This window comes from Pararge aegeria, chromosome 2 (genome assembly GCF_905163445.1).
Source record: "Pararge aegeria chromosome 2, ilParAegt1.1, whole genome shotgun sequence".
Lineage (NCBI taxonomy): Eukaryota > Metazoa > Arthropoda > Insecta > Lepidoptera > Nymphalidae > Pararge > Pararge aegeria.
In genome coordinates this window covers 6023868-6039320 of record NC_053181.1, presented here as the reverse complement: position 1 = coordinate 6039320, position 15453 = coordinate 6023868, and the positions used below count along the sequence as shown (strand labels likewise).

The 15453-nt window shown below is 33.2% G+C and overlaps 1 protein-coding gene and 2 non-coding genes across 3 annotated transcripts; 1 reads left to right on the top strand and 2 right to left on the bottom strand.

Annotated features, from left to right (window-relative positions):
• Positions 1-88: 88 nt before the first annotated feature.
• Positions 89-2573, bottom strand: LOC120628820. Its single transcript, XM_039897446.1, has 3 exons — positions 2536-2573; positions 1312-1479; positions 89-940 (listed from the first exon to the last, which is right to left on the bottom strand). The coding sequence occupies exons 1-3, from the start codon at positions 2570-2572 to the stop codon at positions 462-464; spliced, it is 684 nt and encodes a 227-aa protein (XP_039753380.1). The 5' UTR covers position 2573; the 3' UTR covers positions 89-461.
• A 1196-nt stretch (positions 2574-3769) lies between these two features.
• Trnak-cuu lies at positions 3770-3842 on the bottom strand. Its single transcript has one exon. It is a non-coding gene; the product is annotated as a tRNA-Lys (tRNA).
• A 6725-nt stretch (positions 3843-10567) lies between these two features.
• On the top strand, positions 10568-10686 carry LOC120635295. Its single transcript, XR_005659276.1, has one exon. It is a non-coding gene; the product is annotated as a 5S ribosomal RNA (ribosomal RNA).
• Positions 10687-15453: the final 4767 nt, after the last annotated feature.

The following is a 15453-nucleotide window of genomic DNA, read 5'->3' as shown; positions in this document are numbered from 1 at the left end:
TAGGTAAACTTACATAAATATTTCCAATTCGTGGATCATTAATGATGTTCATAGTACTAAATTTCTGTCTTTTTGTTTTTATTATTATTTGACACGTCGTAGACCAAAAAACGATTGTAAAATTATGTATCAGATTATAAATTATTCTATTTTTATGACTTTGTGTAGAGTAGTTTTGGTAAATAAACATATTCTTTTCTGTTCTATTATATTTATAACAATTGTACAGGAAGTCTTAAACGCAACGATTTCGCAATCATCTGGAAGAGCCCCATTAAATATTGCATTTTAATGGAAATGTATTGAAAGCAATAACGATGATCACAACATTATTACTCATACACATAATGCAAACTTTAAACCACGATTCAAGGTTATTTAGATCGCATCAGTCTTTTAATTGTTTAGTACATAGGTTTAAATAATATTTACATGTCAGAATAGACACAAACAATGGCTGATTAATTTAATTTTGCTAATTTGCCATCAATTTTAATTTTAGGAGTTGTAGTTTCATATATCCATGAATTTCGTCTCGGTTGTAAACACTCCCTCGAACCACCAAGTTCTCTACATTTTTTGCAGTAAAATTCTTTTTCTCCATCTACTGTTACCCTTCTGTGGAATTTTTGATAGTTCGGCCTTCTTCGGATGACATTATCTAACCCACTATCTTGATTCCAATTAACATTGTTGTAAAAAGTTGATGGTTTCCATTGCATAGGATTTAAACCAATATTAGGATACAAATCATATTCACCTCGATAATTTGTGTCATAGGTAACAAATTCTGGAAATTTTGTTGATTTCGTTCGAGTATCCGGAGTTCTTATTTGTGTTGTCTCGACTGACTTAAAAGCTTTTACGATGGGAACTTCACCACTGTCATCTTTGATCGTTTTTTTTTCATCGAATCTGTAGGTTATGCCTCCAACACCGTCTAAAAATTAATTAATAATTGCAGATTTCTATAGTTCACGTACATTGTGTATCAAGAATATAATTTGGAGCACTCTGGTAAAGTTTAGAAATATGAGAAGACCTCGGCCTTCTCCTATTTCTTTAGTCTTTGATTCCTTCCGTAGATCATTTATCGTCTATGGGATAATATAATGATTTTAATGATTTGATACTAAGATTTTTAAATAAACTTTATAAGACCACTTCAACAACTAAGATCAATGTGACTGATAGAAAATATCGATCATCTCCGAATAAAATTGCTGTGAAAGGAGAGTGTGTGTAAGACGTTATAAATTTAAAGATTGGGGTTCCATTTAACGATTGATTACATAAAAAATATTAATATACCATTTGTTTGTAGACCTCTTCGATTGTTATTTTTCAATTTCGTAGAAACGACTATAGTATGTTTGACTTCAACTTCATCATCTTCTTTGCTGGAATTATTTACAACAGGGGTAGATTCTTCTCCGAAATCTAGTTTTGTGGACACTTCTTGGCTCAATCCAATTAAACCTGTATAATTTAGATTGGGATTGCTGAAGATTCTGTTGATAAATCTCTAAAGTAAATCTATGGGTCTAAGAGTTAAAATTAGTTACAGTGTTTTCACATGGTATTATAATCTGGAAAAATATACCAATATTTTTAGAAATATCAATTGAGTTCAGTTTTTACACAAACTTTGAACCTACATTGTTTTTGTAACTAAACTAAATTATCAGATTAGTACCACTATTTTTTATTCCGTTGGTATGAAAAGGAGCAAACAAAAACGGATAGGTCTGTATGTAACAAATGCAAATTAATATATTCAGTTGTTTTAATCACTGAGTAACCTAACACACTTAGAAAAAATAAAGTACAATGACTCCGTGACTTTATATAAAGAATTCAAGGATTTTTGTTTTTGCTATAGCAGTATATCGTGAAAATGGATAAAAGCACCAAATGGTTTCTAGTTACTAGCTGGGAACTTGATGTTTCCAGTTATTCCATCAGTTATTAGACTTTATAGAAGCCATTTTTAAGTGGATATCTCATATCCATATCTATATACTAAATCACTTTGGACCACAAATGTATAAGTTTATATCAATTACATCTTTTTAAAATGTATAGACTATTAGATTTTGCCCATAACTGTACTCGCGGATGATTCACTTTATTTAAAAAAAAGCGGGAACTTTTTGTTTTCTCCGGCTTTATTTAGCGCAAATCAGGGTAAAAGCTGCCTCTGTATACCGGCAGAAACGATTTCCGGTTGCTATTCCGGGGTTAAAAGTTAACTATTCTTTTACAGAACACAAAATAACTCCTATGTGCAAATATTACTAAGATTAATATAGCGGTAGATATGTCGTCTTGTTCCGCTATAGAGTGCCGAGTGCACTTCGGCAGATTGCTATGCAGCGTTTTATTTAAAAAATAATTTGACTCCAACGATATGTTAGTAGACTAGAAAAAAAGATAGAACGCTCAGAAAATATTGGCTAAATCCAAAGCTTTCTCTAAAAGCACTTGTTGCGCCGAAGAAGTCTTCAAATCACTATAAAGTTGAATAATTCTTACCCAAAATCACAAAACAAATGGACAGAGATCTCGACATATCGTCAGCGGGACAAAAACGTCACAAAGTTACGATCGCGTGTCTTCTGCGTTTTATACAAAATGCACAAATTACACTAAATGATGTCGCAAAGGAAGTTCAGCAATTATCCGAGAATACACAAGAAAAAACATTATCATACATCATTATTAATATTATAAAAAATGATAGCGATGATGTTATCTCTTAGTAGGAAGGTAAGTATGTACGAGTATCTACCTTCTACATTGATGTGACTTTGAACGTCATGTTCTGGATTTTACATAAACATACAGTTCAGACAGTTTTTGCAGACAGAACCTAGGAATATAGTTTGGTGAATCGGATTGACTATGTTACTCTATATATCTTGGAAAGGCCAAAAGATTGAGCGGTCACTAAATGACTGGCAGCTGTGAAACATCGAAACTCTGTTCATTTCTAGGTACGGTAGTCTATCCCCGCTTTTGATATAACATCTTTAAGATAGATTAAAAATCACATGTAAAAATTTTAAATATATCGATTTGTATCAATAATTAAAAAGAAAGAAAGAAGAAAGAACACCCGCCTAATTGATATTGACGAAGGAATGTTGACGCCCACCGCGTCAAGTGCCATTACTGGATCCGGGTTGACCCGTCTAAATGAGTAGCCGTCGCATTTTTCACCTAAACAATTATTTTCCGTCATATAAACATATAACAGTCTAAGAATACAGAACGTACAGTATACATGCTAATTTTATGTCACGACATGTATGTATGTTTAACGACATGTGCTGCCATCTAGACTCTACTCATCGAACGAACTTAACTGTTGAACAGAAGGTAAACGTTTTGACAAGGGTTTAACAGGGGCTCTTCATGGCACCGTATTTCACAAGGTTAATGCTAGATGGCGGGACTAGCGGCAAACTCTGCTTGCATGCTCGAACAGATCTTGTGGCGAATTAATATAATATTTAAAACAAAGCTAATAATATTTAGTTAATCAGTAGTTTTTATGTAAGGTAGAATTTGTATCATATTAAGTTTTATAAAATTTTCATAGGTAATATAGTAAAACTATATTTAAATTAAATTTCGTAGTATATATATATAAATTAAAAACTTTCTTACTTTTCATTAGGCCTCCCTAATGTAACTAGGTAGGTAAAATTTTAAAAAAATCGCCTCAAGTACCACAGAGAAGATAAAATTTAGCAAAAATGATTTTCGCCCAACGTGGGGCTCGAACCCACGACCCTGAGATTAAGAGTCTCATGCTCTACCGACTGAGCTAGCCGGGCTGTGATAACTAAGTGTAAATTATAAGTTATTATCGTACTTCTTGAGTCTAAATTCATTTCAATGGTACGTTATACTTTTCTTAAAGAATAATGTAAATAGGGAAACAGTGTTTGAGAGGAACACAGTTAACAAAGAAACAAATATAAATACTTTTTTTTTAATCTTTATTTCTTTGGGACTTCTATCCAACACGGATAAGCCATTCCTTAAGTAACTAGGTAAATAACAAAAAAAAACTTAATTATTACAATAATACCTACTATAAGAGAAATGTAACAGATACAATCTGTTATTGCTGGGCTAAGCAAAAATATCTCAACAACAGACCTGAAACCTTCTGTGGTCGGTTGAGAGAGAAAGATATAAATACTATGGATATATTACTATGGATTTCTAAAGAACAGGAACTCGTATGTAGTTACATCCTTTTCTCTTATGTAGTTAACTGTCACATATTTGGAGAGGAACATCAAAGCCTTAGGCGACTTAGCTTTGTGCTTCGGGTACGTCTCGGATAGGCTTGTTGACAAGTGCATATTGCACTGCATTCGTATCAAAGGCACAAATAAAGTCTCAGTCTCAAAGCCTCCAACGCATACATCCTATCTTATACCCTAACTATATGTGGTATACCCGTGACTATACCTAGTTGGTCACATCGTATTCAGCTAGTATATAATATATAACAATAGTGTAATTTTACGCAAACTGTGCACATAACAGATGAAAATGGTTCATTCTTCATACAGTCTGCCATTTTAAAAGTGCACTATTTAAACAAACATAAAAAATATCCTAAGCTATATTAGGCATACCATAGATAAATGATATCGAAAATATTATATTATTTTCCCTTGTTTGCTCTCTCGTACGAGAGATGATTTCAGAGCATATACCCACCACGCTGCTCTAATGTGGGTTGGCGGGCTTGTTAGTGAAAGTGACTCAGACCAACATGCTTACCAAGGCTCAATTCTTGAGCCATTCTAGGAGTCGTCGACTAAAATATTTATTAATGTCTAGACATGGGTATGGCAATTTTTATACCATACCAAAATTTAAAAAAAAATCTCCAATTTTTGCTCTTCGTTACAGGTAACTTTGACAATTTATTCTATCGAGAAAAATTTAGTGAAAATAAGTAAAGCGGACAACCATTTCGTCAAAAATATGATCAAGATCAAGACATTTATTTGTTTATCAACTTTCGCCTAGAATTTCAGAGGTTACCCTAATTTACACATATCTCATTAAGCAGCACCCAGCAGTTAATGCAGATGTGTTGGATATAATCGCACTCACACTTCGAAAAAATATTAGTTTCTGAACTTTTTTAATTACACCTAGATAAAATGTTCATTGACACGTCGTGAATGATTCAGATCTCAGATCTATTGCCATAAGTTCAGGAAAGTTGCACAGTTTACACGTGATGCGAGCGTCGCTTTCAAATTATTAAGATGCTACGCTGGATACTAGCTTGCTCTCCCGGACCAGTACAGTCGCGGAAAACGTTGCAAACTATTGTTCTATTTTTAAACTTTTGACGCGCAGAAAGGGTGAATGAATGAACGAATATATAACTAAGTATTTCTAATACTAATATTATAAAGCGGTAAAGTTTGTGTGTGTGAGATTGTCGGAGGTAATAATAGCAAACTACTGAACCGAAAATTCAAAATTTTAAAATTCATTTAACAGTATAAAGCCACATTATTTGTGATTGCCATCGGCTATATATTAACCTATGAAGAGAACTTTTCGCGACAGTCCGATTTGCAATGTAAGTCGGAGAAAAAGCGGTCGAATGCAAACGTTTCATACGAACGCTGAGAGAGATAGAGATACTGTAAGTATAAAAGTGAAGAGGATAGATACTGACAGTATAAATAATGTACCAATAAAACCGTTTTCATTAACACGTTGTATGTTAAAACTGTTATATTATCTATTGTTCTGTAAAAATTAAATTGACGCACCAACCCGTTCCTTCGTTTTCAAACAAATAAACAATCAATGCTTTACTTAGATATTCTTCCCTAGCTGGATAAAAAGATAAGTCGAATTTTAAGAAAAAAAACGTAAACAACGTTTTAATAGCACTTAAGACGTTCCTACAGTGACACAAACAATGCAAACCTTTCAAAAATGAATATTCATGAAAAAAAAACAAACTATTACAGCGAGTGTACCGCCGATACTGAAAATGCAAATGGCACGCTGTGAGTCGCAATCAGCAGAGTGCGATGGAAAGAGTGCACCATTCCGACGAATTGCAACTGTATTGTTTATTTGTTTAGATTTATTTTTACCAATATAACTAGTTGGCCAATGAACTGAATTTTTAGATTTAACATTTGTTCAATGAGGTTTTTTTGGGTGACCGAAATTTTTGACTTCTAGCAGAACCTTTTTTTTATTTCACTACAGGTGAACTCCTGACTGCAATCTCTTGCTGGTAAGTGATGATGCAGTCGAAGATAGTTACAGGCTAACCTGAGTTATATTAAGCCGACACCCATAATCTGTTTCTACGCGAAATCGTGACAGGAAATTTTTTTGACCTATTTTGGTGTTTTTTTTCCAATTCTATTGCACTAAATCAATTTTTTAAAAGTATGGAATTAATCTCCATTAAATCATCTCGACAATAGTATGCAAAATATCTTGATTCCGTGAACTAACAAGGCTATAATAATAAAAACAGCCGCCGAAATGAGGCGAAAAAAATTTTTCGATCGTAAAGCACTCTCTGATGCTTCGCATCGCGTCGTGCAATTGATATACTTAAGAAATACACAAATATCTTAATATATATAAATCTCTTGTCACGATGTTTGTCCGCGATGGACTCCTAAACTACTTAACCGATTTTAAATTAAATTGGCACACCGTGAGCAGTCTTTTCCAACTTAAGAGATAGGATAGTTTAGATTTTTAATTATAGTCGCAATTTTATTTTATTGCAAATTATTTTTCTATAATTAATTGACAGTCACATGTTATATATATATAATACTACTATACAAATTTAAGGCTTAGCGATACTGAATGCTTTAAAAACAAAATCAAACGCAGACGAAGTCGCGGGCAACAGCTAGTCTACTATAAATAATAAGGATTACATATATTTTCAGTGTAGGTAGGTTATAATTATATGTGCATATCAAAAATGCATTATTATAAACGTATTTAATAAAATTTAACGTTGTCTTTGACTTTCAAGGAATTACGTCGGTCCACTAAAAATTTCAAAGATTTACGCTTGCTCAATTCCTTTTATCGATATTGCCATTGCTATTATCAGAAATAGCAGAGACCCGACGCTGCTTTCTTCGGGTATCCATTTGGATTTTACTACAATAAAAAATAAATAACCGTTAGCAAAGTAAGAATAATTAGTCGACATTAAATTATCAAACGTAATCAGTGAATCAAGAAATTATTTATTGCTGTCCAAATATTTTTACTGAAGTTATACTAGGAAAAAGTAATTCCGGAAATCTCTGAAAGACATTTATCAATTTTCAATCAAATGGAAATTTTCTAGCAATTTCGCTGAACATGATATATCAATTTTCAAAGTTTTTGCCATTTTGCACACTTCCCGAAGGAACATTTCGTTAATGCTGCCTGGAGCGTCGCCAATAGAAGTGAACAGTTCTGTCTTTGTATTTCAGCTTGCAGGGTAAAATAGAGCAATTGGAAAATAGAAAACTATGATACCTATGTCTAGCTAGAGCAATCTGCTTAGTGGTTGCTTATGTTACTTTTTTTTCTTGAATGCAAACTAAGGTGTTTTATTTATGCAACAGAAACGTCGTGAATAATTAAAATTAGAAACCTCCTACAAAAAAGAAGTTACTAGTATTCAGGCTTGTCAATTCTGTTGTAAATAATCCTGTAAAGCTTAGAAATTGTGAATACGTGACTTCAGGTTTTATGATTTTTTTGGAGCCCACTTAGAGCTTTAGCTTAAAGCTGTCGGTAAATTTTTGTCTCGGTACAATCGATTTATAAACAAAAGTGCAGTTGTAAAAACCATCCTTGCTATTGAATTGGTATTTCGTGATGGGTGTCACTATAATATGTTGATCTATGACCAAAGAAACGCAACTATATTGTTTCTGATTTACTGAATACGCGACATTTTCTTCGGATTCCAATTTCATATCCACACATGAAATGTCACATTGGAAATGACAACTGCCTATTCTATACTCAGCAATTCTTGAATGATTTCATGTAGAGTATGGTGTTTTAGTAAAACTACTTGTGGAATCGGAAATGTAAAATGGTTGAAGAGGATGAAATGTTTTTCAAATAAGCCGTGCATGAAAATCAATTTTTCTTTTAACCGACTTAAAAAGGAGGAGGTTCTTAATTCGTCGGAATCTTTTTTTTAGTTTTTAGGTATGTTACCCGATTACTCGAAGACGCGTGAACCGATTTGAAAAATTCTATATTTATTATAAAAGGTATACTTTCCAAATTCCAGGTGGTTCCATTTACATTTTATCGAAATCGGTTGAGCTGTTATTAAAAAAATTAACAACAATATTACCCAATGTAGCAAATTTTTGCTCATAAAGTTCATTAGGTATTTGGCGTGCGCTGTGAAAAGTATCGATGATACATAAAAAATATGTACTACATGATTTAAGTAACTATAAATTACATGATTATTAATAACAAAAAGTCCATGAGGGAATATTTCTAACTATCATAATATATTAAGGTCACAATAGTAGCGTTTGTGTGCTATAAATTAATTAGATTTTTTGCTTTTTAGGCGTAAGTTGAAGTCGGTTTCTTTTTAAATTTAAAAATAATACTTTAATTAAATAGCACAATTAAAGACAGATATTCTTTTTATTTTTAAATATTTATTTTTCACAATGTTTCCAAAATTGAAAGAACTATTTCAAGACACGTTAATTTATATAGTCTAGGTTAACGATTTATGTACAACAGATTATGCACCAGTGTTAATCTATAAATGATCCTCTGGCTGTGCATTTTTGATATGCAAGTATTAAAATTGGGGATTTTTTAAACTGGTTTTGTCGGACAAAAGTATAAATTGAGTAATCAATTACCTAAACAATATTATATAATAAAAAACAGTGAAAATAATCGCCAATAAAAGTAACTGAAGTTACGTAAGTAAAGTAACTGAGGTCGTGAAGTGTTCTCAAACGCGAGTAAAAAGAACGAGTACAAAAAATAAAATCACTCATAAGTCGGACCGACGTAGAGCGTGTCCGGTGGATAATCACGATTGTGTTTAGATAAAATATAATAATAACAAAATAAACAAGGCCCGTAATCACCTCATGTCAAGCGAATGGGGACTAGGGTAACCAATTGAATGAAACATTAAGGTATGTTTTCCCATTAAGCGCTTACACAGTGGGTAAGAGTTCAACTCTTCTTTTCGAAACCTCTGACTTATCTAAGTTATGTGCGTTTTAAGCAATTAAAATATCACAACGGTGAAGAAAAACACTGTGCAAAACAACCTGGATGCCTGAGAGTTCTCCAAAATGTTCACAAAGGTGTGCGAAGTTAGCGGGCCAGTGTGTTAGACTACGACCTTAACCCATTCTCATTGTGGGCCGTTAAGAGGTTGACATGATGATGATGATGATAATGAACTGTGTGTTATTTAAAGGTAATGGTATAAAACTCGTATTTATAATTATTTCAAAATGCTATGACGTCAATGTACCTACTGGTACAGAATGTGCAAGCTTAAGCATCTCTTAAGTACTCATCCTCATCTTAATCAAATCAACCAGCCAAACCAGCTTCCAAAAGCCAACGGCTTCCAGGGAACCGTTTGATGTCGTCTGTCCACCTCGTTGGGGTTCGACCAACGCTGCGCATACGTGTGCGGCCGCCTTTTGACACCAACGTGCATCGGTTTTCCATTTGTCTATTGTCACTTCAGCTTGCGTAACTCATCATATTTTTTTCGTTCCAAACGTTTTTTTTTTTAAATGTAATGGTGTATGCCTTTAAAATTAAATAAATGTCTTAAAAACAAGATTTTTTGCAATTAATAGAGTGCACTAATGAAATAATGCATACTTTATAAGTACCTAATTAAGATTATAGGTTAATATTTTAAATAAATTCGTTTATCTTTATTTAATAAACGTCATTTTAAGAATACTCATTGTTTAAATTAGAAATAAAAGACCGTTTTGTTCTTGATTCTGACCGCACTTTGTCCGCTGAAGTTAAATTCCATGGCCATCAATGGCCTCTGCCACTTGAATTTCCAGTTTCGTCATTCGACATGACGGCTGAGCGACGTTAAAATATTTCAAATCAACGTTTATTAAGTGTTTAAGTGCATTTCATTTTCGAAAAACGCATTCAATTATGATTGAACATGATTGTTTCAATTACGTGACCAAATAAACGTTTATAGAAAGTGTAGGAGGGGAAAACTAATACGCGTATCTTATTATTCACGTTTGGCACCCTTGTATTTTTTTAAACAACATCTAGAAACATCCTATCACAGTGATAGTTTAGTGGCACTCGGTATTTTTACAAGGGAACCAATTTCCAGCGCAGGCGCTTAACTTTTTGAAGTTGACTTGTATTGCGACTTCCAACAATGTTGCTTTAAACGTTTAACGCTACCATTGATGTGTATTTATATTATCTGAAAGATCGCCGTATTCTGATTGTGTAATTCAACATCGTTATCGCCAACGTCCATACCATGTTGAATACACCGGTTCTCGTCCGATCACCGAAGTTAAGCAACATCGGGCGCGGTCAGTACTTGGATGGGTGACCGCCTGGGAACACCGCGTGATGTTGGCTTTTTGCTTTTTTTTTTAATAGAATCTAAAATAAATCAGGATTCAATTTTATGTCTGTTTTAGGTTGTTTTTAATAAAATAAAAAAACTATGTTATAAAGTAGGTTCGCTTCTTACGTGTGTACACTTATCCACAAATACAATTTTTTTCTTATTCTACTACATTTTAGCCCTTAATTGCAATCTCACCTGCTGGTAAATGATCATGCAGTCTAAGATTTTACGGGTATGGCAGGTATAAATAACTCACCCCTAACAGTTTTTACGAGACATCGTACCGGAACGCTAAATCGCTTAGCGGCACGTCTCTGTTGGTATGATGTCAACTAGCCACGGATAAAGCCTCCCACCAGAAACTTTAGCGTAATTTACGTTTTTAACTTTAGCAATTTAACATCATTTGCTTTAACGGTGAATTATAACGCTGTGACGTATACATCATGACAGATAGTTCGATCTACAGCCATGTTATATCCCTAGAGAGTACCCCATAGTACATCCTCGTATTATGTTTCTTAAGCTGAAGTATGAATAATTAACCTTTAGGTACAGGAAGACGGAAGTTCCATTAACCAGAAGTTCCACTCAGCCACCTGCGTTAAATCTCAAACAACTTTATACTTCGCTTAATTGATTTTATACTTTACCCTGATAACTTTAGGGTGTAAGTTTGCATAGAATTTTGAGTGCAGTCGATTATAGAAATGTCTTGAAGTCTACATAGTTTACACAGTGGCTTGCAATTACGGCTTTGTTTCGATGTTAATCTTTAAGACTTTAATGAAGCCACCTGATGCTGAGGATAAGTAATAAGTTTGAAACTTTCTTTTTGCTAGAGAAAGGATGAAAAGGATTGAACATTAAATTGTCGTTTGTAAAGTGACTTATGTAATTTATTTTAGTTTAAGCATCTAGGTAGTGTATGTATTGATATTGCATATATTTGCAGTGATAATAAAATGTTTAAAAAGTAAATAAATCAACTCAATACAAAAAAAATGCGTTGCCAATCGTGGTTTTGAGAAATACTGTGGATTGTTTCACAATTTGCGAAAAGATAGATTATATAATATGACCAGGTAAGTTTATATAGCCTTCTTCATACACCGTCGTTTTTTACCATCAAAATCGACCGGCCCTTTAATCTATTGGATAGGTTTAGAGTATTATGAATATTGTAGATCGGATAGATCTGTTTTTTATTTATTTATTTTATTTTATTTTATTTATTAGGTTTACTTACAAACACTTACACTAATACAACCGTTTTTAAAATTTAACTATTCTATTTAAGTGTAATGTTTTCTTAAAAGTAAACACAGCATATGAAAATATACAATAACACCATAACATGAAAACAAAAGGTATCGTGAATGAGAATATAATAACAACATATCTCTCACACTAAAAAATAAAACAAGGTACAGTAAATAAGGGTCAATTGGTCCATGATAAAAATATCTTATCTCTGAACTTATACAACGAGTCAGAGTAAATATCAACTTCAGTGCTAATGTGGTTTAGGGTCTTACATAATCTTGGAACAGGGGAATTGGCACCAAGAACAGTTCTACGCAACGGGGGACAGAGTGGAGTTATAGGTTTACGGGGATAATTAACAGGTACCCTAAATCTAAAACTGGATAGTAATTGAGGACAGTCAATTTTAGCGTTTAGAATCTTATAAACAAACTGCAGGTCTAGAAGTTCCATGCGTTTTTCTAAAGAGTGCATTTTAAAGTATGCTAGCCTTTCCTTGTATGAAAATTTTCTGTCACCATTTCCAATACTTGCAGCCAAATGCCAGAGAAACCTCTTTTGGATACGTTCTATTCTTAATATGTGCGTTGCGTAATGCGGCCGCCATACCACACAACAATATTCTATAACACTTCTTACCAAACTGTTATAAAGAAGCTTCTTGGTTTTAATACTTTTAAAAACTTTTGCATTTCGCATAACAAAACCTAGCATTCTAGAAGATCGCTTTGCAACATTTTCTATATGAGGGATAAATGTTAACTTCTGATCATATATTACCCCTAGATCTCTAACTGTCTCTAGTTTTTCCAATACGTGCTTGTTTATATGGTAGTCGTAGCTAAGAGATTTTAATTTTCTTGTAAATTTGACATAAAAACATTTTTTCTTATTTAATGACATTTGGTTATTTTCACACCAAAGAATCAAATTATTGAGATCTTGTAATAGCGCGCAATCATCGTAGGATTCAATCTTTCTGCAAAACTTTAAATCATCAGCGTACATAAATACCGAGGAAAACTTAAAGCAGCTGGAGACATCATTTATGAAAATATTAAATAAAATAGGGCCAAGGTGTGAGCCCTGGGGTACACCAGACGTTATTTTGCATACGTCCGACTGATACCCATTAACCACAACAAAAAATAAACGATCCATTAAGTATGAGCTTAACCAGTCTAAGAGGGGTCCAGTAAAACCGTACGCCTGCATTTTAGAGACAAGAATGTCACGAGGAATACTATCAAACGCCTTACTGAAGTCCGTGTATATGACGTCAATTTGCTTATTTTTGTCCACTGCGCTAACAAGGGTTTCGGTAAAAGTTACTAGGTTAGTGCAAGTGGACCTAGACCCCACAAATCCATGCTGCTCGTCGGTAAGATTTTGCTTTATGTAATTTTTTATCAGAGGACAAACCATGCATTCAAATATCTTTGCAAATGTAGATAGTATTGAGATTGGCCTATAGTTCTGGACCAGAGTAGCTGTTCCAGACTTATGTACAGGCACTACCATAGCCGATTTCCACACCCTTGGAAACGTTCCCGTAACTAATGATTTATTAAAGATTACACTCAATGGCAAAGCCAGGGAAGACGCGCAAGATAATATAAACGACGGTGGGATGCCATCTGGTCCTGCGCCTTTTTGTGCGATCGATACTCTTTATGGAAGCTAAAACACTCTCAGAAGTTATTGTTGGTATAGTTAGTAATTGCCCATTATTGCGTATATGACCCAAGTATTTAGAGGAATCTTCTGCCGAACTTCTGTCATTAGAGTTATAAGAAAATTGTTTAGCAAATAAGTTGCATATTTCCGTGCCATCACTTGTGTCAATATCACCATTACTCATGTGAGCAGGGTACACTCCTTTTCCTCCTTTCTTAGCCTTTATGAATGACCAGAATAATTTAGGATTGTTAGTAATTCCAACTTCAAGATCTTTAACATATCGATTATATTTTACAGAAGCTAGTCGAGTAGCTCGATCACTGACTAATTTTAGAGCAATTTCGTCCATGGGGTTTTGGTATAACTTATACCGCCACCTTATAGCGTTTTTTTCATTTAAAATTCTTTTCAGATTCCGATCAAACCAAGGAGGGGACTTATTTTGTTTATGCTTGATAGTAAATGGGACAAATTTTTGAATGGCAATATTTAAAATGTCATAAAAGATTTTGAGCATGGAATCAACATCAGCAATTTCTTTAAAAATGTCTTCCCAATTTTGCTGTTGCAGGTATTTACAGATAGCATCATAATCTGCTCTACGATAGTTTGGCTTAGGCATATCGATTTTGAAAGGGAGTTTTATATCATCAGTTACGGACAAAACCACTTCCAAAGGTGGGTGCAATAAGTCAATAGCAGTTAGTGCATTACTGGATTCATATACTTTACATGTAATGTTTGTTAATACTAAATCTAAAATTTTATTAGATTTATTAGGAATAACATTAGCTTGACTAAGTTTATGTAAATACATAAAGTCCAACAAGTGAGATCCAAGTCCGGGAATAATGTAACCGTCATTATTGTCCTTCAGTAATGGCCAATTGATATAACTCATGTTAAAATCTCCTAATATACAAGTATATAAGTTCTGTTCGCAGACAGCATTACTATTATCAAGGTAGCTTTCTAACGAACTCCGACTGACTGGAGGAGGCAGATATACAGCACAAAAAGCAATATTATGTTTTAAGAACTTGCCAGACTTTTTAGAGCAAATCTCAAGCGTTACCCAAACATCTTCGCAATCACTTTCCCAGATACTCATACGTTTAGATATGTATTTATTATAGACAGCTATTAAAACACCACCACCATCCTTTTTGTTTTGAAATCCAACACTTTCTCTATCTCTTCTATAAACTGTATATCTGTTATCAAACAATTCATGCGACAATATGTTGCTATTGAGCCAAGTTTCTACAAGTATAACAATATCATAATTATTACAGCTAATTTGGGTGAAAAGATTGTGAGTTTTAGTACGTAAGCCACGGACATTTTGGTAATAAATTTTTAACGACGCGTATTTTAAATTAAAAAGAAACCAGTTCTTGGTATGACATAGGTACTAAAACTAAAATTAAATGATTTTATCCAAAGAACTATCTGTTCTGCAATATTCAAAATAATTGAAGTTTATAGAAATTTTAAGATTAATTTCTGTATTTAGAAAATTGACAGCGGTTTAACGATCCCAATTGATAGAATTGATACCGCCCCCCAAAATATATTCTATAAGATTACTGTACATTCAAAATATATTGAATGTACAGAAATCTTCCAGTTACAGTTTTATTATATGTATAGATATGATAAATGAATGAATTAATTAATATACTATTATAGTATAGTATATAAATATTATAACAATATTATCAAGGTAGGTATAAATTTAGATTTATTAATAAGGTATTTATTTATTTTATATACATTTCTTAATCCTTTAATTATTATTATATGTTTATGATATCTATAGTATGTAA